General features: G+C 43.0%; 1 protein-coding gene across 9 annotated transcripts in view; it reads left to right on the top strand.

Annotated features, from left to right (window-relative positions):
• CIT (citron rho-interacting serine/threonine kinase) overlaps positions 1 to 25959 on the top strand; it is a 164922-nt gene that overhangs the window by 42529 nt on the left and 96434 nt on the right. For all 9 annotated transcript variants that reach the window (XM_020283111.2, XM_012756541.2, XM_012756543.2 and 6 more), the window contains exon 10: positions 21052 to 21235. In XM_020283111.2, coding sequence (XP_020138700.1) covers positions 21052 to 21235 — 184 coding nt within the window. The remainder of the gene's footprint in view (positions 1 to 21051; positions 21236 to 25959) is intronic.

Here is a 25959-nt window from a genome sequence, read left to right as displayed (position 1 = left end):
TCTTGGCAAGGATTTTTCTTCTGGTAGCCATATTGTTGTTTTTTTTTTTTGAGACAGAGTCTCGCTTTGTTGCCTAGGCTAGAGTGAGTGCCGTGGCGTCAGCCTAGCTCACAGCAACCTCAAACTCCTGGCTCAAGCAGTCCTTCTGCCTCAGCCTCCCAAGTAGCTGGGACTACAGGCATGAGCCACCATGCCCGGCTAATTTTTTCTATATATATTAGTTGGCCAATTAATTTCTTTCTATTTATAGTAGAGACGGGGTCTCGCTCTTGCTCAGGCTGGTTTCGAACTCCTGACCTCAAGCAATCCGCCCGCCTCGGCCTCCCAGAGAGCTAGGATTACAGGCGTGAGCCACCGCGCCCGGCCTATATTGTTTTATTTTTCTAGTATTTAGACATCACCTCCCAAATCTTCAAGGCTCAAACCTTCTAATCAGTAATATATTTTCAGGGCATTCTTCTTTTTATGCTTTTAGAAATTTGATAGAATTTTTTTAAGATGCTATTCAAATACTTAATTCTTGTCTTGCCTTTTAATCTCTATAATCTACTGGAATAAGCAGTTAATTTTTTTGTGCATGAACTTGCTGATTATGCATAAGAACATGTCTCCACCTAAGTAAGTCAGTGAATGGTGATTACCGGAGTAACTTTACATTAGTTCCCCCTTTTGGGGATGCTTTCCAAGACCCTCAGGGATCTTGGAAAAGGACCTGATTTGTTATTAACAAAACCAAACTGCTTGATTTTTTTTTTTTTTTTTGTTAGCAAATTGGTGATTTCTTAAACCTTTTAAATTCTTGGATGTGTTGTTGATTAAATGCGATCTAATGACCTGACCCAGTGATTGGCATGGATTAGAGACAGCAGGAAAGATGTCCCTCAGGGTCTTGGAAAGCATCTCAGTGGTCTCTTTCTCTCAAAATACCTATTGCACTCTACCGCTGGTAACTGAAAACGCAGGAAGCAAAACCTCAGATAATGGGGACTATACTAAGTCTTCACTTAATGTAGTTGATAAGTTCTTGGAAACTGTAACTTTCTGGGAAATGCTGTGTAACAAAACCAATTTTCCTATAGGCTAATTGATATAAACAAGGGTGAAGTTTCCATGGCGTATTTTGGGCCACAAAAGCATCACTAAACTTCTACACAAACACTTCTAATATTAAACATTGAAATAAATGTGAGCTACACGTACATTTAAGACAGATTAATAAAAACAAGTAAGATAATCATTTATCCACTTATTCCAGTTCAGGGGTGCAAGTGGCCGGAGCCTGTCCCAGGAGCTGGGGCACAAGGTGGGAACCCACCCTGGACAGGATGCCGTCCCATCACAGGGTGTAAGCACGTGTACGCACACGCGTGCACACGCACACACACACTGGAGCAATTTAGATACGCCAACGAACTTCACATGTACTTCTTTGGGATGTGGGAGGAAAACAGAGTGCCTAGAGAAAACCCACGCAGACGTGGGGAGAGCATGCAGACTCCTCCCAGACAAGGGCCTCTGCTGGGAATTGACTTTTTTTCTCATCAGTGTTGCAAGGAAATAATGTTGAATAAAGCTATGTTATTCAAAGACTTGCTGCACTGTGTTTTGGTCACCTTGATGTTGTTTTTGGTATTATGTCAGAATTCCCAGATTTTGTTCTAGTCTTTTCCTTTCAGGATATTTACAGGTTTTAGTCCTATTGGGTCTACAAGCACAGCTATTATTCTGTAAATGAGGTAGTGCCTGTGTAGAATGTGCTTCATGCTGACTGTCATAGCGGCCATCTTTTGAAAGGCCATGCTTCATGCTTGTCTTTGGGACAAGAGAATATGGTGATGGGTCACTATAGTCATATTCACGCATATTGCCTTCATACAGTCGTCCATCAGTGTCCGTGGGGGATTGTCCCCGCCCCCCAGACACCAAAAAAATCCAAGGATGTTCAAGACCCTTATATAAAATGCTGTAGTATTTGCTCATAACCTACACACATCCTCCTATATGCTTTAAATCATCTCTAGGCCAGGCACAGTGACTCACACCTATGATCCTAGTACTTTGGGAGGCTGAGAAGGGAGGATTGCTTGAGGCCAGGAGTTCCAGACCAGCCTGAACAAGAGCAAGACCCCCAATTCTACAAAAAATTAAAAAATTAGCTGGGCATGGTGGTGTGCACCTATAGTCCCAGATACTCAGGAGGCTGAGGCAGGAGGATCACTTGAGCCCAGGAGTTCAAGGCTGCAGTGACCTATGACTGTGTCACTGCACTCCAGCTTGGGCAACAGAGTGAGATCCCATCTCTTAAAAAACACATAAAACTCTAGATTATGTGTAATATCTAGTACAGTGTGAATGTAATGTCAATAGTTGTTAAACTGTGTTGGTTTTTTATTTTTTTTTTTATTGTTGTATTGTCATTTATTTTTTCTTTGATGATGTCCAATCCATTGTTGAATTGTGGATATGGAACCTGCAGATGTGGAGTGCTGGCTGTATTGGATCCACCATGCCTTCTGTGGCTATCTGCTTAATTTATCCTCATCCTAATAAATATCCACTTAGTAGCTCCTTCTGTTTCCCCCAAACCCACAATTTATATCAGAGAGTTTTCCTCACCCAAGGGAATCCTAATTCTTAAAAACTTAATGTTTTTTATTTGATTCACAACTCCCAGTATAGTGGCTCTGAAGACTCACAAAATATATTTGCTTTAAAAAAATTCTTTTAATTAACCTTTTCTGGAATATTAGTATTACGTCATTAAATACGAAATGTCCGATTTTGAAATAAAAATGTAGCTTATTATATCTGAAACAAGACATAGTATAATTAATCAAAGTATGCGCCTAAACCATCGACACAGTTTTGCCATCTTAACAGTAGCTTGTTTATGCCAGCAGTGAAGAAGCCTGAAGAGCGAGTGGCTATAAAATCGCAAAAGGTGTTTTCCACAGCTTGTTGAGAATTGAGTATTTTCCCTTACAAGAAGTGGTCCAAAGCCTGGAAGGAAGTGGTAGTCAGTGGCGCAAGGTCTGGTGAATATAGTGGATGACAGAGAGTTTCCAAGTCCAGATTCTGTAGTTTGAGCAGCGTTGTTTCCGTGACATGTGGTCTTGCAGGAAGATTGGCCTGTCTCTGTTGACCAATCTCGGCTGCTTAATTGCAAGCATCCTCATCCTTTCGTCCAGTTGGTTGCAGTAGTCATCTGCTGCAATAGATTGACAAGGTTTCATTTTCAAGATTAAAATCACCAGAATAGAACTTCTCAAACCATCAACGTACTGTGCATTTATTAGCCACATCCTTCCCAAACATTTCATTGATATTTTGAGCTGTCTGTGCTGCATTGGTTCTACGACAGAACTCATATTCAAAAGTAACATGCATTTTTGACTTATCCATGGTTTTGACACAGAAAATGTCGGATGCTGGGACTCGGCTGCTTGCTGCCTCCCGTCGCTCCACATCTCGAGGGCCAGCACTGAGTGTGGCCAGTTGGAGGGCACGATGCTGGGGTCGGCCCCGAGTGCTGGAATGCCGCTGGGCCCAGTGCTGCCGCCTGTTTCTGGCCACACGTTGAATCCCACTGTTTTTGATTGGATGTTATAGCTCGTTGTTGATTGGATGTTAAAGCTTGATGTTGATTGGATGTTAAAGCTTGTAAGTTGATTGAACGCTTTTTGAGCCCTACCAAGGGTATAAAAGCAGGAGGAGAACAAGGAAGGGGGGGGGGGCAGAAGATCAGTGGCAAGAAGAGAGCAGCTGTAAGACTAGGTGTGCTGAGCCTGCCAGAGGAATAAAGGCTGTTCTCCGACTCTTCATGTGCCACTTGGTTCTTTGCCCGGTCAAGGGCTGCCACACTAGCTGTACACATTGCCGCAAGAGCTTCACAAAAATTGTTCTAAAAAATATGAAAGATAATCGCAAGCCAAACTGTGCATTTATTGTGAAAGTATCTTCACAATAAAAAAAATCAAGAAGTGTCCAAGTGAACTGTCAGAGAAATCAACTGTCAAACTTAGTACTTAAGGAAATCGGACATTTCATACTTAATAACGCAATAGAGTTGTGGAACAGTTGCAAAGGCAGTACAGAGAGTCCATGAAAACCCACCCTTCATGTAGTTTTCCCCTAATGTTATCCTCTTACGTAACTGTGTCACATTTGTCAAAACTAAGATTAATATTGGTACATTACTGTTAACTAAACTTCAGACTTTTTTTCAGATTTTGCCAGTTTTCCCACTCGTGTTTCTTTTCTGTTCCAGGAATCAATTCAGGGTACCATATTGCGATTAGGGTGTTTGATTTGATGGGACTAGTCCTAGCTCAGATACTTGGTGTAGCTCAACCAGTGGGTAGGATCTTCATGCCCACCAAGGTTGGTGGTGCCTTTTCCTGGTGGCTCTGTGGCTTTCCTGACTATGCAGAGAGGCGTGGTATTAATTTCAGTGTCTCCTAGCCGATTTTCCTGTTTTACAACAACCTGTGATCCCTGCACATTTGTAATCAACTCAGAGTTTTATGATCAAAAACATTGCTGGACTTCATGCCACTTGAGCTATTTTCTAACTAGGTAACTCTAACATAAATTATGCCTTTGTCCAGTCCTGTTTTTCATAAACACATTTTGAGTGACTTTCATCAACCAAAACACTTGAAGTCATTAAGTTTCCCAAGTTCATGGTTACTGCTTAAATACCTTGTGGTTTCCAGGCTGTTGAATATTGTCACCTTCCACAATAAGAGCTTGTCCCTTGATGAAAGCAACATTAGCCTCTCTGCTGTTTCACCCCTAATTCTTCTTTTTCTTGTTGTAACCAATGAAAGGAAGTACTGCTTAACACAGCAGGTAATAATCTTCTAAAACTCATTGTCTCAAGAGGTGGTCCTGGCAGGATATATAAATGCAATTTAAGAAGGATCTGAGCAAATTTATGAATGACAGAACTGAGAGTAGCTACTGAGAGAAACTAGGACATGCCTTGGCTTTGACCCTGGGGTCAGGTGGAGCTTCTGTTCCCTCCTGGGTCCTGCCCCTTGGGGTTGCTGTGGGCAGCACCCCATGAACCAGGCATCTGACCCAGCTCAGGGATACTTAGCCTTCCAGCACGTCACCCTACTGCCACATTCATGGGTCACCAGGCACCCATTATTCTGACGTTTCATTCCCAGCCTCACACAAGGTTAGGTTTTCAGCTGCTTATTTATTATTATTATGATTTCCAGGCTGCTTTCCAAGTTTCAGTAAGGGGTTTCTTAACTGTACCAGCTGCTCCGGGCTGTGTAATTTTGGTGATGTTTTAGATGCTGGGCAGGATTCTGGTTGCATGCAGCCTGATTTTTCTGGACTTCTGGAAAGCTGAAGCCAATCAGAGCCCTTCTTTCATGACTTTGAGATCATGCCTACCTTGACTGGCGTCGTGTACCTGCTCCCATCAGTGGGAAACTTGGCCATCTGGTGGTCTCTTATATCACGTTTTCTAAAATATCTTCCCCCAAGACGTAATGATGTCAACGGAACCAGCATGCTTGTACCTTTCATCCAGTACTGCCATGTCTTAGCAGTGAGACACAAGTCATGCAAGGAGTGATTATGGATTATTTCCTAGAACATTTATGGCTAATAGTGTAGATCATTTTTATTGTTTGTTACTTAGGACACAGGCGATTTCTCTTCAGTTGATCAAAAGATACAATTCTTGCAAAATTTTTCAAGTCCTCAGCATTTGTTAGCAGAGAGTACATTTCACTGTGATCTGGTGGTGTCTTGGTGGTGGTCCCATGCCATCATCACATTAGAGAGTGGTTTAATTTCCGGGTCTATTTAAGATTATTCGGAATTGCAGTAAGTTTTGAAGTGACAAGATTCATTTTTATGTGTATTTACAATGTACTAAGGGCTACTTGGTGCTGTGGCTCTGTTGATGGGCAAATTTGGATATGGCCCTGCCTTCATGGAGCTTAGAGTCTAAGATCCTAACTGGCCTTTTTACTTGAATAGAGCTGTGGTCCTGTTAAATTGCTATACCTCAACATGGTAGGAAGTTTCATGCTTGCAGATCCACCACTGGTTTACTGAACTGCATATGCTTGGTTTTAAACAAAACACAGACCATACACTGTGACCTGGTGATTCCTTCCCCACATGCAGCATCCTGCCAACTTGTTACCCTCCCTGAATCTCAGATCTAGCCTGGATTGATGGCTCACTTCTAAAATTGGGACTTGGAGGCACAGAATGAGTTGAGAAGACTCAAGGGGTGCCCTGTTTTCTGATTTAGAACAAGGTTTCTCCACTTTGGCATTGTTGGCATTTGGGGCCAGTTAATTCTTGATGGTGGGGACTGTTGTGTGAATTGCAGGATGTTTACCAGCATTCCTGGCCTATAGCTATAGATAAAGTAGCAACCCCCTACCCCTGCAGTTGCAACACCCCAAAATGGCTGCAGACATAGCCCAGTGTCTCTTGGGGTTCATAGTCAACCTCAGCTTGGAACCGTTGATTTAGAGGAATTGGCCAGGTGGTTACCAGGAGAGAGAAGATTACAGTGATCTGAGTCCCTCATCACAGCTGTTGCTAAGAAACAGCAGACCTGTCACCTGGGGACAGGAGGACCTTGCTACTCAGAGTGTGGTCCGTGGACTGGCAGCTCGCCATCACCTGGGAGCTTATTAGAGTTGCAGAGACTGGGGCCTGCTAAGTCAGAAGCTGCATTTTAATAAGGTCTCCAGATGATTCCTGTGCAGGTTAGAGTTTGCGAAGCCCTGCAAGAGGAGGAAATTAGATCTGTCAGCCTTAGAGTTTCTTGCTTGTCTTTGTGGTCCTTCCTCATTTTATCTTCTTGATGCAGGCTGAGGGAAGGCTGCTTTTTAGCTCAGGACTCCCATACATGAAGGGAGCTTCTTAGAATTGCTGGGTTTTAGGCCCTGCTTTGAGGAATTTAAAGCTTTTCTCTCAGATAGACTTTACACATCCTTCATGTATCCTTCAAGATGGCGGTTGACTCAGTCTGTGCCTTCTGATAGCAAAAAGGAATTTTCTCACCTCCTCCATCCTCCACTTCCTTATTGTCTCATACTTACTTTTCATTAAGGATGGATTCAGTGTCCTTAATTAACAATTTATTCATGTATTGTATTACCATGCAATTTATTGAGCACCTACTATGTGCCAGGAGCTCTGCAAAGTACCTTATGCCTATTATTGCCCCGTTTATTCCTCCTCCAAACCCCTGTGAGGCAGGTACTGTAAATAGTCGCACAACACAGAAGAGGATGCTGTAGCCTGAAGAGATGAGCCCCTTGGTGAACGCCATGGAGCCAGAAGTTGACAGTGGCAGGACTCAAACCAAGGTCTCCCTGACTCCAGGTTCTCTTTGCTTTTATTTATTTGAAAACGTAGGACATGGTAAAAAATTCCTGTGATACAGAAAGTTACACAGTAAAAAATCTCTGTCCTACCCCATACCCAATCTCTTTAGCTCAAGTAAGCCACTATTGTCAGTTTCTTATATAACTTTCCAGAATATTCTGTGTTAATATAAACACTAGCACGGGCTTATCCTCTTAACATCTTTATGCTGCCTCCCAAGAATCCAGAGTCTTTATTGGCAGGTTATTTTCCTGCGTCGCTGAAATAAACGAAGAAGTAGTCAGTTGGCCGGGTGTGGTGGCTCATGCCTGTAATCCTAGCACTGTAGGAGGCCGAGGCGGGAGGATCGCTCCAGGTCAGGAGTTCAAAACCAGCCTGAGCAAGAGCAAGAGCCTGTGTCTACTAAAAATAGAAAGAAATTAATTGGCCAACTAAGAATATATAGAAAAAATTAGCTGGGCATGGCAGCGCATGCCTGTAGTCCCAGCTACTTGGGAGGTTGAGGCAGGAGGATCGCTTGAGCCCAGGAGTTTGAGGTTGCTGTGAGCTAGGCTGACGCCACGGCACTCACTGTAGCCTGGGCAACAAGCGAGACTCTGTCTCAAAAAAAAAAAAAAAAAAAAAGAGAGAGTCAGTTAGAAGGCCCTGCTGTGTTTAGCCTTTGAATTTGCTGCCCTGCAGTCGGTTTCTGAAAGCAGTGCTCTTTCTTCCTCCCAAATGAGAACCTTTATGGTTTTAACATCAATTTGCCATTCGTTTATTTTAGTGTTCTGCCTTTCTTTAACTTAAGAGCTTATGCATTTTGTGTGTATATGTGTGTTCATTTGTTTTGGGCCTTTTTAAGGTCTTGTTTTTGGGATTCTATCACTTGAAATGTGGTGTTACTCTGTCGTCCTGGGTAAGAGTGCCGTGACATCGTCAGAGCTCATGTAACCTCAAACTCCTGGGCTCATGCGATCCTCCTGCCTCAGCCTCCTGAGTAGCTGGGACTACAGGTGCATGCCACCATGCCTGGCTAATTTTTTTTATTTTTGGCAGAGATGGGGTCTTGTTCTTGCTCAGGCTGGTCTAGAACTCCTGAGCTCAAGCAGTCCTCCCACCTTGGCCTCCCAGAGTGCTAGGAATACGTGTATGAGCTACCACATCCAGCCCATGTTTGTTTACTAAGCTAGTTCGAGGAGTGTAGTAGAAGTACTTCTCTGATAGGCTTGGGTAGCCCTTAAATGTATCTCTCTGTTGGACATCCAGTCACTTCAGGGGCAGGGGGAAGTGAGGAATGGGAGCTGGGCCTGTCTGGGGTACCATTATGGTGGAGGAGAAGGGTGGAGAGGGGGGATCCTATAGTAGTGATGGCAGAAATTCAAATCACTAGACAAGGAGCACGTGTGTGCCACCTGCTAAAACAAAAAAGGAATAATGAAGAGACGAAGTTAGTAGATCTTAGCATCTCTTATAGGATATGTAGGCGAATATTTACGTGTCTCTTGGAGGCTGTTTGGTTTTTAGAGGGTAAATTATTGATAAGAGAAAATAGGATACAAAAGAGCTAAATGCTTATGAATTAGGATTATAGAATTCTTCCCCTCTAGTCTTAATTTAGAAGCTACATCCAGAGAGGTTAAAAGTATGGAACATTCCACTTTATTCCAAGATAAATTGAGGCAACTTATTCTAGAAATAATTGCAATACTAGAAAGATAAAATAAGAAATATAGAAATCTAAATGAAAGGAGTATAAGGGCAGGGAAATAAAGCCAGGGTTACAAGTAAAAACAAAGACGTTCCTTGTTAAGTTGCCAGAGGAAGAATGATTTGGGACTCTTGGTTGCCCAGTGGCCAAAGCAAAAGGGAGAATGTGAACAGTTATAAGGTATAGTATGAACAGTCTCAGTCCCATAAGAAAAAAGTCCAGAATGCTTTGCTCAGAAAAGGCTCCATTTTCTGAATACTGAGTACTGAGGAATTTAACTGTTGGGGTTCCCATAAATGAGACCCCCTGTGACATGGTGGTCCTCATCCCTTCTGTACACGCACTGGTGATTTCCGCAGAACTGCTTCCTACCGTGCCTTAGAGCAAGCCAACAGGGCAATGCCAAATTCTGGTTCGGTAAATCAGTTCCAAATGAGATGAATTAATGCCTTTCTTGGGGGAAGATGGGAAACAGAGAGTAGGTTTGTTGGAGAGCCCATAAATTGGAGCCTTCAACCCTTAAATTCTCACTTGCAGAAAAACCTTTTACAACTAAGCAAACATGGGAATGATTTGGCCAAAGATTCAAAATGATATTAAACATCTGGGACTGTATTCAGCAGCCAACTTTCTAATCAATTCTATGAAGTGTGGTGATTGCATTTATGCTCATTTTCTGAGGGTGAGGTTTGGAGAGAACTAACGAAGGCAGTTGGCAGGAGTCAAAAGAGATGAAAGCCTAAGGACAAGGAGTAGGAGGCCCAGGTGGTTCGTGACTGAGGGTTTGGAAATAATTTCCGGTGTCTCATTTCAGAGAAAATAAATGCCGTCAACTCTGTTAATCCCCGATGATGGAACATTCAGCCACAGCTTTGGCAGTTGGGGATCCAAGACCACGCTTCCTGTCTTTCAAAATTCTGACTTAGAAAGGACACACACAAAGAGCAGATAGCCAGAGAGGAAGCAAAATACCCACTTTATTCTTGGCAGGGCGAGTGCTCAATAACGTTTGATGCAGGGTTCTGGTCAGTTTGCCCATCCCACCAACAGAGAGGATTGATGGCCTTCCCTCATGGACAGGGGCCTTGCTGCAGGGGCCTGATGGCAGTAAGGGGGCTGAGGGCAGTCGGTTGGGTGAGCGCCTGCTGAGTCTGGACGGAGGCAGTGAAAGAGGAAGTGTTGGGCTTGGCTCTCACTTTCGAGGCACAGTAACCCTGCATTTTAGCAAAACACGGCCAGACGAACGTCCAGCCCTGATGAGTCAGACCGGCCCCTCCTTCCTTATGGAAAGAGTCAGTAAAGGGTGAGACTAGCTGTGTTTATTGAACACTTCTATGATGGGGTGCAAGAGCGGGGTGCAAGAGCCAGAGCTCCTTAGACCAGAGAAGGATTGGGGATAAAATAGCTCCCTTCCCAGTAGCTGGAAACAACTCGATTGAGGAATAATAGACATATAATAAGCCACATGGACAGTTTGATAAGCTTTGACATGTGTATACTCCTGTGAAACCATCACTAGACTCAAAATAATGAACATATTCATCATCCCCAAAAGTTTCCTCCTGTCCCTTCCACTCCTTCCCATCCCTTCCCTTGTCCCTAGGCAATGACTGATTTGCTTCTTGTCACTGTAGTTTAATTTGTATTGTCTAAACTTTATATAAGGTGACTCATATAATATGTACTGACTTTGGCTTCTTGCACTCAAAGAATTATTCTGAGATTCATCCATGCTGCATTTGTGCAGTTCATTTGTTTTAATTGATGATTAGTGTTCCATTGTATGGATATACCACAATTTGTTTACCCCGTCACCTGCTGTTGAACATTCAGGTTGTTTACAGTTTATGGCTATTTGAAATAAAGTTGCTTTTATCATTTGAGTATGAGTCTATGGACCTATGCACTCATTTCTTCTGGTTTTCTAGAAACAGAATGGCTAGATCGTATACCATGCATATGTTTAACTTTTTAAGAAACTATCGAACTTTTTCAAAGTGGTTGTACCATTTTACAATTCCCACTTACGTTGTAGAAGAGAGCTTCCTCCACATCCTTGACAGTACTCGAACAGTTAGATTTAAAGTCACTTGTGTGTTAGAATATAGTCAGCTGTGGAGATAGGCATAAATTTTTATAAATTAAAAAATTTGGAACATTCGTACATATATTTATGACATTGACTTGGTGAAGAAACTAGGTCATTGTCCTTTAGAATATCTTTCACATTCTGGGTTTGTCTCTTTGCCTCCTATAAGTAGGTGGTGGTGATGGTGGTTTTGTACTTCTTGTTGTAGCCCCTGAAAACTGGTAGACAGTTCCAAAGGCTAAAATAGGTTCTGATTTGACTTTTTCTGGCAAGAATATCTAACAGAGGGGCTTCTTCCACTAGCCTAAAATGGCACAATTTGAGTATCAGAAAGATTGCAGTGGCTTAGAATAAATCAAATACATAAAAATTCATGAGTTCATAATGATACTGAAAAAGAAACCTCATTGGTCACTCCTGGAGGTTGCCAGGGCCCCAACTCATGACTCTCAATGTTGCTAAAAATAGGGAAAGAACCAAGCATTATCCTGCCTTCCTATTTGAATGGCATGACAGGGTAACCAAATTGTTGATGTGCTAATAAATATAAAAGGAATGATGAAATTAGAAAACCACCATTCTGCACCCCTTAATGAAATGATGGCTCTAGGCAATGAATGATACGAATGAGCATCAGTGACTGCTGAAACCATTAGGTGAAAGATTGGAGGGAACTTCATGGTGGAGGGAATCAGGCTGATAACAGAGCCCGTGGATCATTGTTAACATCACAAGGAAGGAGAGAGGCAGACATTCCATGCCCCAGCGTGGTGCAGTAGTAAGTAGACAGCATGTGCTGGGCAGTATTCTTGCCAAAAGAATTGTACATGAATGTCTGGAAGGCCCTGGATTTAACTGTCAATTTATAGGAAACACAGGGGAAAGAGAAATGTGTTAAATTTTGCCACAAGGATACAATCAACTAAGTCTAGAATGTGGGAAATTCTATGAGGATGCATGATCCCATTTTTTTAAACCAATACATAGCATTACAAAATAAAAACAGAGGAACAGTGTTAGAGTTTAAAAGAGGCATAGCAACCAAATCATTATGTGGACCCGGTTTGGATCCTGATTCAAAGAAACCAGTTGTAAAGAGACATTCTGGGGAGAAATGTCTGGAGAAAACAGCTGGAGAAAATCAAACACAGGCATGGTATTAGATAATGTTAAGGAGTTACTGTTAATTTTATTGGGGGTAGTGAGGATATCATGGTTATGTTTTTAAAGAAAGTCCTTATCTGTTAGTGTAGTGGTTCTCAACTGGGAGTGATTTTGCCCCCTAAGGAGACATTTGGCAATCTATGTAGACATTTTTGATTGTCATGACTTTGGGGGTACTACTAGTATCTAGTGGGTAGAGGCCAGGGATGCTGTTAAATGCCCTATAATACACGTGATAGCCCCCTGCCCCCAACAAAGAATTCCCCAATCCTAAATGTCAATAGTGTCCCAGGTGAGAAACCCTGTGTTAGAGGTACCTATCGCAGTAACTATGGGTGAACTGATACAATGCCTGGGGTTTGCTTTCAATAATCAATAAGCAGGCAAATAATAGGGTTGGGGGTGAGATGAAATAAGAATGGGAGTTGCTAGTTGTTAAGGCTGGGCAATGGGCGTGTGGGAGTTCATTTTACTCCCTTACTATTTTGGTGCATGTGAAAATTTTCATAATGAAAATCTAAGAATAAGTACAGGTGTGGTGGCTCATGCCTGTAGTCCTAGCGTTCTGGGAGGTTGGGGCAGGAGGATCACAGCCTGAGCAAGAGTGAGACTCTGTCTCTACCAAAAATAGAAAAAAATTAGCCAGGCGTGGCAGTGAGTGCCTGTAGTCTCAGCTATTCAGGAGGCTGAGGCAGGAGGATCACCTGAGCCCAGGAGTTTGAGGTTGCAGTGGGTTATGATGATGCTACTGCATTCTAGCTGGGGTGATAGGGTAAGATTCTATCTCAAAAAAAAAAAAATTAAGAATAAATTTTTCAAATGTCGGAGAAAAGGATACTAAAGAGTTTGGGAGGGCAGCAAAGAATCTAGTCTGCGTGTGGGCAATTCATGGGGAAGGTGTGAAAAGGGAAGGTTGCCCAGGCCTAGAATGAGCAGGTCCTAGAAATCCCTAGGAGTGTCTCCTGTATCCTAGGAGAGATCTGCCAAGGTGAAAAACTGCATATATCCAAGCCCAACTTTGCAGAGAGATGCAGTCATGACTAGGTATAATTTGGAAAGTTCTGAGTATTTCCAGCCTATGTAGGTGTCTCACAGATTATTGAGTACCTAGACTGAGAGAGAGGGAAACAAAGTAAAGCTAAAATGTTAAGTCTGGTTAAAGTGCAATCCAGAAATGAAAGAATCTCTGAAAGTATAAATCTGTGGCAAAACATAAGTCAATTACCAAAAACTGGATATTAAGCCTCCTTGTAGGAATGTGGCTTTTGGGTACAGCAGGCATCAGATAGAGCTTGCAACTCCATTGAGATCAGCCACCGGGGAGAATATCTGCTTAGATACGCAGACTTTGGCAGCCGTACCCTGGCATTGTTTAGATTGATTGATTGAAGCATACTTTAGTAACGCCAATTTCCTTAGTCATTTACTTTGAAGACAGCACTGTAAAAATTGATCACCAGCCCAAATCAATGTTACCCTAAAGTCTTTTTATGACTCTTTGGGGGAGGCAAAGAGATGGGATAATTTTTTATTTACTTAAGTCTGTTGCATATTGGATCTGCTTTTTTTTGAACTTCTCAGACAATGTGTTGTGTGGAGGAGTCATGCCTGGCCGCTTCCTCCTGGGAGGGGAGAAAGTAGGGGGCTTGTCTGAAGCTCTAGGCAATGTAATCTGTTCTCATGGGCTCAATTACTTATGTATATTTAGTTGCCAGCTCTATTTGCTGATCTCCTAACTTGCTTGGTTTATTACCATGAGACCTCTGATACTGGATATTGTTTCTTTCCATTTGCAACTTTTTCTCTTAGGGTTGTTCCCATAAGAGTTCCCATCAAAATCTCTGCTCTTGCATCAGTTGTCAAATTTTACCACTTCTTCCTATTGCCTAAATGCAGTAAAACTCAAACTGTTTTTCCTCTACTCTCATACCACAACAGTCACTACCACTTGTGACCATATGTGTAGAGGTTTCTCCCTATTACCAAAGCAAGCCATCAGTTTTGCGGTAGACACCCACTGGGTGTTCTCCATTTCAATTCCGACACTGTCTGTCTGGAGATAGCATCTACTCCCATAGGATGAGGGCTCAGTCCCACAAGACTGTCTCCCCTCACCCCATGCCTTCAGGCACCAGCTGCAAGTTCAGGACTCTGGAACTTCTGACTGACTAGCTTCAACTTGGAGTTCCCATGACCTCCTCTTTGGATTTGATTGATTTGCTAGAATGGCTCACAGATCTCAGGAAAACACTTAGGTTTACTGGTTTATTATAAAGGATGTTATGAAAGATACAGATGAAGAGATGCACAGGGCTCGAGGCATGGGGCAAGGGGCACACCGCCCTCCAGAAACCTTCACGTGTTCAGCTATCTGGAAGCTCCTTGAACTTGTACCTGTCCTTGAACCTGTCCTCTTGGGCCTTCATTGGATAGGCAAGACTTCATTGGATAGGCAAGATTGACAACCACGTAGAAATGTGATTGGACAAAAAGAGAATGGCTTAATACTAACAGACTGGGGAAATCTAGCAAGGCCTGTCTTTCCAGATGCTTCTTGGCCCCTGTGTGCAGCATTCTTTCCTCCAGGGCATGGGGCAGAACCCCTTCTGAAACGGGGGATCTTATGAGCTACAATCAGACAAGGTAGGTTAGAGAATTTCTTATGGCCAGCTCCAAGACAAAAGGCAGGGATTCCTGCCTTGGCGAGAGGAAGCATTAGGAAGGAGAATCAGAGATGCCATTTTCTGAGATCTGTGGCCTAAAGCATCCCAACATTATAACAAAAGACTGTAATAACGGCTATGAGTTATGAGCCAGGAATTGTGGATGAAAACATATATGTATTATAATACTATAAGCCTGTCTTCTGTTAATCCACATCCTCTCTGTTTCTGTTATCACTTCCTCAATGTAGAATTGTTCATGCAGGCTATCGTAGACCTGTCCTTCTGCACCGACCCCCTCTAGCCATCCCTATCGAAATAATTGTATCGTCTCTCTGCACTGACACCAACCCGGCACTCTGAAAGTCTGTGGTTTTATGTCTGTCAATCCAATCCAGAATCGTCCCCCCGCCCCCAAGCTCCAGCCAAGACTTCACTTTCTGTTCCTCCCCAACCTCATTACCCACAGCTCACTCGGGCCACTGCTACAGCTTCTGGGGCTTTGCTAAAGTAGCACTCCTCCCCACTCAAGCCCATGAAGATACCTTTTAACCAGCTCTTGAGATTCAGTCCCCTCTGTGACACTTTCCTGCAGGAATGCACAAAAACTCTCTGCAACCCCATCGGCAAAACAGGCCATCGCTCTGTTCATGTACTCTCTGCTCTTCCCGCCTACATCCTGACCTCTAAACGACATAAATATCCTCCTCTTCACTTATTTCAGAGTTCTGTCTTCATGCAGTGGTAAGCACGATCGCATTAGTGCCTGGATTTTAAGCAACTTGGAAGAGAGCTGATTTTTTAGGTAATCTTCTTTTAAATTTCAACATAGCATCTAATTAGCCAATTAAATTTTCTCAAAGGAGTGAGGGAACATCATGGTGGAGAGAATGAAGTTGCAAGTGTTTTTGATTTGATATTAGTGAATGCCCACTGTGTTCCAGGCACGGTCCTGATTCATTATATCATCACACGATATTTATTTATGTGCCTTCATCCTTTATGACACAGTGCTGGCTGTTATTCATCTCCCACTTCTGTAACCCGTCGTGATGATTAAAAGTCTTAGGAGTTTTACTGGGCTCCCGTTTTGAATCTGCCAATTCTTCATGACTAAATTGGGTACTCTAAGGCATCAATATTTGAGTTTCCTAAGGTGGCATGTTGCAGAGATTAGCTCATTAGGTCTAAAGAAGTCATCCCATAGCTAAAGTTCTTGTTATTCATTCATTCCTTTAACAAAATAGATATTAAACATAGAATAAGGACAGCCAGGTACTGTTTTAGATATTAGTAAAAATCAAAGGTAGGAGTGTGGAATCTGGAGCCCCATAGAGCATGTTAGAAAGAAATGGGAGCAAGAGGACAAATCCATTTGGTTCTTTTTTCCTTATTTTTTATTTTTTGAATATTTTTGAAGATGATAAATCCCCTCCCCCCCCCCCGCAGCTTTTAATGAATGTTAGGATTGAAAGAGAGAGAGAGAGAGAATTTATAGAAGAGAAATTAACTCCAGCTCTTAAAATAGCTCTTTGTTTCCAAAAGCTTTGTTCTACCATCTATCTTATAACTGGGGGGGGGGGGCCTTCATGAAATTACTTCTATAGCGTCTGCCACTACAAAGACTGTGCCCCCCAGTGTTACCTCAAACAGGCTGATTTATTTAAAAAATATATAGGGAAAGGTTTTTGCATCTATTTTTCTTAGTGACTTTTACCAGTGAACAATAGATCTTAAATATGATTTTGTATTTGTCATTAGTGAATGTGGTGGGTATGTGGAGATGGGGGGAGCAGATGATTTCATAATACTGTATCAGAAAATATGAATATAGGTACTCATTAACATAATTTTCAGACAGAGCAACCTCGACTTTTAAAACCACTTCATTTAATTCAAACATTAAATATCTTCTTTGTGGCCTGTATTATGCTAGACGCTCTCTTTGCAAGACTCATTTTCTAGACATTTAAGGATATATTTGCTTAGCAAATAATTACTGTGCACTTACTATGTGCCTAGCACCATGCTGTATACTGGGGTGCCACATGTACCTCCATCAACATAGACTCAAGACTAATATGATTTCAATGATCTTTCTTTCTTTCTTTTTTTGAGACAGAGTCTCACTTTGTTGCCCAGGCTAGAGTGCCATGGCGTCAGCCTAGCTCACAGCAACCTCCAACTCCTGGGCTCGAGCAATCCTTCTGCCTCAGCCTCCCGAGTAGCTGGGACTACAGGCATGTGCCACCATATGCCTGGCTAATTTTTTCTATATATTTTTAGTTGGCCAATTAATTTCTTTCTATTTTTAGTAAAGATGGGGTCTCGCTCTTGCTCAGGCTGGTTTTGAACTTCTGACCTTGAATGATCCGCCCACCTTGGCCTGCCAGAGTGCTAGGATTACAGGCGTGAGCCACTGTGCCTGGCCTCAATGAACTTTCTTAAAGCAAAAATATTATATTTTATGAGGATCAAAAAAAAGACATTTTACATAAAGCACAAGAAATAGGAGAATTACCCCCTTCCCAAGCTGGATCACTCCATAATGTAGTAGTTTTTGGACTTGACCAGGTTCTATACAATCCTTTTAAAATGTGGCATCCAGATTTTAAAGTAGTCTTTCACTCTTTCTTTCTGGTGCCTATTTTAGATGTGCAGTGGACCTTCTCATGCTATCTTTGTGTCCCGACCTCTCATGTTTTCCATCTCTTTTTCAGTGTGTGTTTCATTCTATGCAAACACTTGTTGAACTGTATGTAGCGTGCCCACGAATCATCTGAGGATCTTGTTATAAATAGGTTCTGATTCAGCAGGTATGCAGCAAGGCCTGAGATTCCGCATTTCTGGCCAGCTCCTGTGTGCTGCCAGTGTGTAGACCACACTTTGAGTATCAAGGTTCTGTGTGATTTCCTCAGATCTGTTAGTTCGCTAAGTTTCCCTTCAGCTCTATTGAATCTGTCATTTAACCTATCCAGTGAGTTTTTAACTTTAAATTCAATAATAATACTTTTTATTTTTAGAAGTTCTGTTTGATTGCTTTCAAATGTGGTCGATTCTTTTTCAAAATGCCTTGTTCTTTCATTAGAATTTTTACTCATTTACCTTAATAATAAATTAGAATTTATTTTATGGTACGTTTTAGGTTCTTTTAGCTGCAGTGTTTGGAGGGCTAATTCTCCTATTTCTTGTGTCTGCTGGTGCTCCTTCCTGGTAGTTTGTATCTTTGGGTTGTGAAAGTATCCCTGTGATTGTTCTCCACTTCTACCCGCCAGTGCTCTAAGGGCTGAGTGATCCTGGATCAATATTCATGTTAATTTCTCGAATTGCTGGCTACTGTAAATCTAGACACCTACCTGATGTTACACTTTCTTGTTAGACACCTTATTTCTTTCCTTCTAAAGGCCCTGGACAAGGTTAAGCATCCTTGTTACTTTCTAGAAGGCAGAATATTTCCAGTCAGTTCCTCTTCTCTCTTTGGCTTGAAGCTATTGCTTTTCCCCTGTGCCAAAATGTGGCCCTAAAAAGCCACTCTTTTAGACTTTCCTGTGCTATTTAACTGACTACTGGTTTAGAGGTTTACATGCCTCTCCTTTCTCTGTGCTGTGAATATCTCATCTGTAACCAGCTAGTGTATTTCACATTGACTTCTCCTTCCTTTTAACTTGAAGATTGCCCGTTTTCCTAATCTCAACCACATTAAGCTAGCTTTGAGCATGACAGAGTTTTATAGACAAATCTTATTTTATAGTATAAGATTTCAAAATCGTAATTATTTCACTGAGGGTGGCTCGTATCCCTCTATTAATCATATTCCTCACTCAGAAATGGAATTCTATTTTGGTCTCCTAAAGATACATTAGTATATAGTGGAAAGGGAATTAAAGTTCTGCTTGGAATTAAATAATATGATATGATTAACACAAACATCCACCTGGACATGTCTGTGTCTTGCACAGGAAAGAGTGTTCAGTACAGATTCTGCTGTATCTCACTAGCATTCAATAACTGCAAGATCTGTTATAAATGTGTACCTCATATGAGCAATAACAATAATAGCAGGTAATCTTTGTAGGGTATTTACTGTTTGCTAAGAACTGTGCTAAACACTTTATATAGATGATTTAAATCTCCCAACAGCCCTTTGAGATAGTTATACCTTTGTTGAAACTAAGGTTCAAAGAGGGTAAGTAACTTTTTCAGGGTCACAGAACTGGCACATGGTGGAGCTGGGATTGAACTAAGTCAGATTCCAGAGCATGTGTCCTTAACCACTTTGCCTCCAGATTAATATCATCTGCAAATCTCTCTCCATAAATTTCCTGTCTTTATCTGAGTTTCCTTATTTGGGGATGGAAAAATTCTCTTTTTGATCCTTATAAAATGTAATTTTCATTAAATTTTTTTTTTTGCTATTAAAATGGGTATTAGGAAATTGAAATCAGATTGGATTTGAGCCTATGTTGATGGAAGTATGCATCGGTTGTGGGCTGAAGTGTTCAATCTAATTTTTCTTTCCATCAGCTAATTTTTAAAGTATTAAGCAAGTACATTCTGACATGAACAGGGAAGATTTAAATCCTCTTGAGAGGTTGGAGGTGTTAATTTTCTGGTAGTGCACATTTTACATTTTCAATCTTCCTCACTCTCCTGCCTCATCTTAATGCACCTGAAGCTCTGAGAATGTTCTTTTGCACTTCCCGGGAGCAGCCAGACCTCTGGCTTCATTTCTTCTCCCCTCCACATCGCTTCACCGTTCCCTTGTTATTTCCGCCGCTTTGGATGTTGTCGTCATTGGGGAACTTTGGAAACAGCCAGATTTTTGGGAGTCTCTCAGCTGAAAACAGACTGTGTCTGCTGTCTCTCTGGCACATGGCTTCGTCCAGCAAGCGAGGAGTTAAACAAGAGGTCTGGGCTGTGAAGGGCTGTGACAACTGTCCTAGGGGGAGCTCTAGCGAGCCCTGGCGGGCAGTGACTCACGCTGCTCTGTCACTCCAGTCGGCAGTGGCGGCCAGGTGGGGTTACAGCCAGAGCACGCAGGAGCGGGCAGCAGCATGCAGCCTGCACTGCGGGGCATGTGATGCTCGCCTCGCAGGCTCGCCAGCTCGCCCCGGCCGGCGCCACGGACGCCTCAGCCCACGGCCATGGTAACGCTTCTGGCCGGCGACACTCCCAGGATCCTAGCACGATGGGCAGCCTCCTGGTGACTGATGGACGAGTGTCCACCTCCCTGACTGAGAGAGCTTAGTAAGTCAGCAGGAAGTGAAGAGGATGTAATACACCCCTGGCCAGGAGTCATGCCGTAAGGAGGTAGGAACCGTGCCGCATACGTCCAGCCGCGCGTTCCCACCGTAAATGACCAGGAGGAACTTTATTTGGCTGGTGTTTCATTATGCTGATTAAACTGCAGTGGATCCAGGGGGCATGATTGCGGTGGGAAGGATGGATAATGAACTAAAAAAAAAAAAGTGGTCGATAAGATCTTGGAGTAGGCTCGTCCGGATATGAATGAACTAGACTGCAGTGGTATCCTAACATGAGTTCCAGAACCTCACAAACCCTCTTTCTTCCTCTCATTCCGGTTAATCCACAAAATGTAGAAGTTCCATCTTATTTCAGCGATTAGCACTAAATATTAATAATTTAGACCTGTCTGGAATAGAGAAATTACATAGGTTTAGGTCATCTGGCATCCTGGCACTAAGCGGGCAGGGTGCTCTGTAGAAGCCTTCTGGAAACATCCGATCGAGTGGCTTGCCCAGATGAATTCCCCAAGTGCTCTCGTTGGACCAAATGACCTGTTTGAGTTTATCCTTCAGTTTACCCCAGGCGGGAAGGCAGCCTGTCTGCGGGTTGGTGGCCATGTTGGCAGAGAAGGGGTTAATCTCTTGTTGCTGTAGGAGCCGAGGCTGAGGCTGGGTCTGCCTTTGCAAGCAGGCTGGATTGAAAGCAGGCGCTGCAGTGCCATCGCCAGCGCTGAAGGAGTAAGACGAGCTGATCTTCTCTGCAACACTGTTGAATCCTGGCTGAATTTTTTTTCTCCCCCTCTTTTCTTGTTTTTCTTTAACCAGCTCCTCCCCCCTTCGTTCCCACCCTCAAGTCTGACGATGACACCTCCAATTTTGATGAACCAGAGAAGAATTCGTGGGTTTCATCCTCTTCATGCCAGCTGAGCCCCTCGGGTTTCTCAGGCGAAGAACTGCCGTTTGTGGGGTTTTCGTACAGCAAGGCACTGGGGATTCTTGGTAGATCTGAGTAAGTGAAAATTTGACTTTCTGAGGGACCTGCATTGATGCAAGGCACACAGAGCCAAAGGTGTTGGTGGCAGTGGCGGTGGAGGGGGTAGGGTGGGGGGAGTGCAGTGGAGGGAAGCTGCTATTCAGCCTGCATTTGAAAAGCAGTCTTCTACCTGTTTGGGCTTTCAGGGGTGGAGGGCAGACTGTTAATATTCTCATTTTGAAGCGTGTAGGGTACCTGTTCCTGTGGTGGCATCATAATTGGGTACTTTGGGTTAGTTTTTCAGTCTTTGGTCTTCTTTAGAGGGGAGGAGATAGGGGGAGATTTTTAGCAGTGCAGATCCTTGGTCGAAGGAGAAATGTGCAGGAGTCAAGATGAGCTGTCCACCTCTTTATCCATCTATGCATCTCTCTCTCAAGTGGGCGGATGGGGGTTGCTATCTTGGCTGCGTTGAAAGAATCCTAAAAACCCTGTCTCATAAGCTAAAGGTTTCCCGATGGGTTTAACTGAGCTGCAAGTGGCTGAACCAGAGCTCTAGCAGAGAGATGGTGCTCGGCTGCTCTCCAAGTATGCTGCAAGATCAGAGATCTGGCAGCTGAGCCTCTCTGAGCTGGTAGAGCGCTGGCGGCCAGAGAAAGCCCCGTTACCGTGAGCCACCAGGAGGGAGTATGATGTAGCCGAGTCATTGATTCACAGAAACTGGGCTTCACAGGGGGGGAAAACCCCAAACCACAAATCAAACCAGAAATCAAACCAAACTAGAAAATGGAAATAGAAATATTACTGTAAACCTCTCGACCTGGCAGGTGTTTCTCCATTCTTATGAAAGCTGTTGCAAAATGCATTAGCATGGCACTTGGTATTAGAGAGTCCCGGCTTCCAGGAGCCTCCTGAAATTTCTGCTAAATGCAGTGGCCTCTGTGGGAGTTCAGTACCTTGCTTTATTCTCTCATGATATGATGACATTCTGTTTTCAGAGGAGAGAGTTCCCCGGGAAGGTATTGGACTGGTGATGTTATTCCCCAGGCGCCCGGCTCCTGCACTTGGAGGCTCTTGGGGTAATTAGTTTCTGCCCACTTGGGAGATGAACAGAATTTGATTTTCTCTTTGACAGCACTTATTCCCTGTTTGTTGTGCTTGTAGTTTAGATATTGATTTGAAGGGGTGTTGTGTTGGTTCTTGGATGATGTCTCCCCATGGGTGCTATTTTGACAGTAACGTTCTCGAAAGGTATCAGACTACTATGGACAACGGGGCATTTGATATGAAATAGTGTTGTGGGCTGTGATTGAATTTGAGAGAGGTTTTTATGGCGAAGGATGTTGAGGTGGGCTTTTTTATTCCCTCCCTGGGGACCCGGTTTAAAATTGAGATTGGATTTTGGTGGTGTTGGACGTGTGCGGTAGTATCTTTCCGGCTGGTTTGCTCCCCAACCCTAAAGCAAAGCTGGATGGTGGTAGGAGGGCAGAAAGCTAACTAGCTGTTGAATGTGGCGTCAGATGGGTTTGAAATGGCCCAGCAGGGCGGGGAGGTTTTGCATTGGCATCAAAGAGCAGGGCAGAAGTGGAGGCCTGATGTTAAAGGATGCCTCCTTAGTGGGCAGCGTAACCTTGACACACACAGCACGCTGAAGGTCACAGATCGGACTGGAAGGAGAGGTGTGCGGAGTTCTAGTTCTGGTTAGCAGTTGGCCGGTTGGGTCAGAATGAAATCTCACTTAGGGTGTTAATCAGTGATCTGAAAGACCAGGGAGGACTCCAGGGAGTTAGATTTCAGGAGAAAAGGCAGAATGATGGGGAAGATCTTAGGCATTGCAATTAATCTGAAGCAGTGTGTGATTAATTGCTTATTTTACAGGAAGACTGGAATTGCATCTTTCTGCTTCTCACATAAAGCTCAGTTAAGGGAGCTTTCTGACAGGGGCATCTCAGTATTAAGGCCCAGGCACACGATAAATATTTGTTGATTTAATTTACTCATGATCCTTTCCCCGGAATGTGTTTATATTGCTTACTATATTTGAAGATTTGCTGTTTCACCTTTGGTAGTTTAAGCTCTATCTCTAGAGCATAAAATGAGCTTCTGTTCATTCCCCAACAGAATGTTTAATAAGATTCTCATAAAAAAAAGGTCAATGAAATAAAACCATATATTTCTTATTTGGAAGATGACATCAGAGTATTCCCATCTTTGGGAAACTTTAATGTCTTTTCCATGGCAATTTGGGGTTGGAATCAGAAAGATTTTCTTTCATCTCTCATCTTGTTGTGTGATGTTGCCGTTGGACTTGGTTACTGTTCCGTGGGCTGCCCTGTGGGTGAAACCCACAGCATCATTTTAGAAATTCACTCCACCTGTTGGATGTAGGTGACCCTGAACATGTTGGATTATGATGAATTAGAAATCCAATAAAAGAGATGCAAGGATGAAATTACTTAGCTCCTGCAGTTGTACTGACATATAATTACAAAAGTCATTTGGAGAGAGGACACATTTTCTGGGGCTGGGGATACCACCTTTGTCACCGTTGACCCTGTGTTTCTTCCTGAGTTCCTTGTTTTCTCCTCCCTGTTTTCAGCATTCCAGGTTTTTATTTACGCACATTGATTACCTGTGCTGTTACTCATTCTTCACACCACCGAGGAAATTGCAGATGCTGCTGTACTGTGCTAGGTAAATTGACCCTGGATTTGTTACCGTTGAATTGAATGAAATGTTCAGAAGTGGAGCTGAATGAATGAGGAATTTTCGTGAAGACTTTGGCAGTGAGAATGATTTAAATTCTGGATCCTTATTTTTGGGACCCCAGACTATTTTTAAGCCAGCCATTGAATGCATCATTGTTTTAGGTTTAGCAAGAATTTTGATCACAGCATTTCAATGGCTGAGGCGTAGTGGGAGTTTCTTGCAGTTTGAATTGGTGGGAGCAGGAGAGATTCTAGAGAACTAGGTTCGGTTGCCTTTGGAGCTAGATGGGGTCGTTAGTTTTGGAGATTGAATATCTGTCTGGTGTCTCTTTTCCTTTTTAACCAACAATAATCCAAACCAAATCCCCAGGCTCTGAATGTCTCATGTTCCTCTGAGCCTCTGTTTGTTTGTACTTTAGAATAGTAGGGTAGTAACAGAAATTAGTGTGTTAAAGGTTTAAAAATAAAACAGATCCCAGCTCTCTTCCCTCCCTTGTCAGCATGGGGTACATTTCTTTAGGTCCTTCCTCCTTCCTCCTAGATCGAGATACTGCCTCATTTAAGCTTTTGTTGAAACGGCGCATTTCTGCAAACTGTCAGTATAAACTCTAGAAGGTAAAAACCAGTTGGTTTTGTGTTAGTTTTACACATGCTGGTTGTATGCTTTTGGAGAAGTTGGGAATTTTAGAGGGGTGAGCAGTGGGATCTAGCTGAGACTGGACTTTGTGGGATGATGGTGTCTGGGTAGGTGGTTTTTAGGAAGGGGAGTTCTTTCTTCCTTTTGACTCAGGGCTTTTTCCTTTCCTTTTGGGTGGATATGAAAATGCAGGAATGGAGCCAACCAGTCAAACACTGTGGAGGATTAAAGTGTGGCTGCTGCCACTGCCTTCCTAAATTTTCAGAGAACGCATTTTTGGTGCCACTTCCTTGTTCTGTTGGGGATTCTTGCATGTTAGTTTCCCTCAAGTGCAAAGTGGGGTGACAGTGATACTTTTCTCCTAGGACTATTGAGAGGCTTAAATGAAACCTAAGACACTTGGTCTAGTACTTGGCACATGGAAAAACACCAATAAACATTCACTGTTACTGTTTTTGTTATTACTGATACTTCAGTCTGTATATGTGTAGTGTCCTTTTGTAATGCCAGAAGGATATGGAAAGGACTTGGCAATAATTAGGTGGCTTAAAGTTATGCTGGATCCGAAACCCAGCCTCCCTGGCCTTGGGAATTTTCTGCTAGAGATGCTTAAATGTTCTGACCGACCATGAAGGTTAATATGTGGTTGCCAAATACGTGTTGGTAAAAGGTGATGGGGAGAAGTGGCTTGCGGGACAGAATTAGAAGGTCCAGTCTCAGAACGGGTACCTTCCCATGCTCAGTTGAGCAAGTCAAAGCAGGTATGTTGTAACAACCAGAGAACACAAAGCAAACACCTTTGCTACAGAGTATCGTGGTACAAATTGGACATCTCACTGCTTTAGGAGAGTCAGGAGAGTCGGGCACAGTCTAGCGGGGGACACTTCATGGGTAATGCCCATGTGAAATTACATCGATGATATTCCTTGGAATGTCTGCCCATCCTCCCAAGTAGACGGTGATCTCAAGGGCATGGCCGGGTCTTACTCATCCTGGTTTTCCTGGAGCGTAGGACACGGTAGGCCCTCAGTAAATATGTGTGTGGCACTGGGCTTCTAAGCATACTAATGGAAAGTAAAATATTTGGGTCAGCTTTTTAAAATACAATGAATTTGGATTGCCGGAGAGAAAGGTGGAAGGAATTTCAGGTGGGCAGAGTGATAACAACAGCTCATCCTTACAGAGCACCAACTCTGTACCCGGCTCTGTTCCAAGCACTATGCACAGATGAACTCATTTAAATTGCACAACAGCCCAAGAAAAAGGTTACCACCACCACTCTCATTTTTCATGTGAGGAAACTGAGGCACAGAGAAATTAAGCAGCTTGCTTAAGGTCACGTATCTCTGAGTGGTTCCAAGCTTGGTGCAGAGTTGGTGCCTTGTAAGGGTGAGCTCATCATTCTGCCCGCTTGATCC

Source organism: Microcebus murinus, chromosome 22 (assembly GCF_040939455.1).
Source record: "Microcebus murinus isolate Inina chromosome 22, M.murinus_Inina_mat1.0, whole genome shotgun sequence".
In the NCBI taxonomy this organism is placed as follows: Eukaryota; Metazoa; Chordata; class Mammalia; order Primates; family Cheirogaleidae; genus Microcebus; species Microcebus murinus.
Note: the sequence above shows the minus strand (reverse complement) of the source record. Positions and strands in the feature narration are given on the sequence as shown.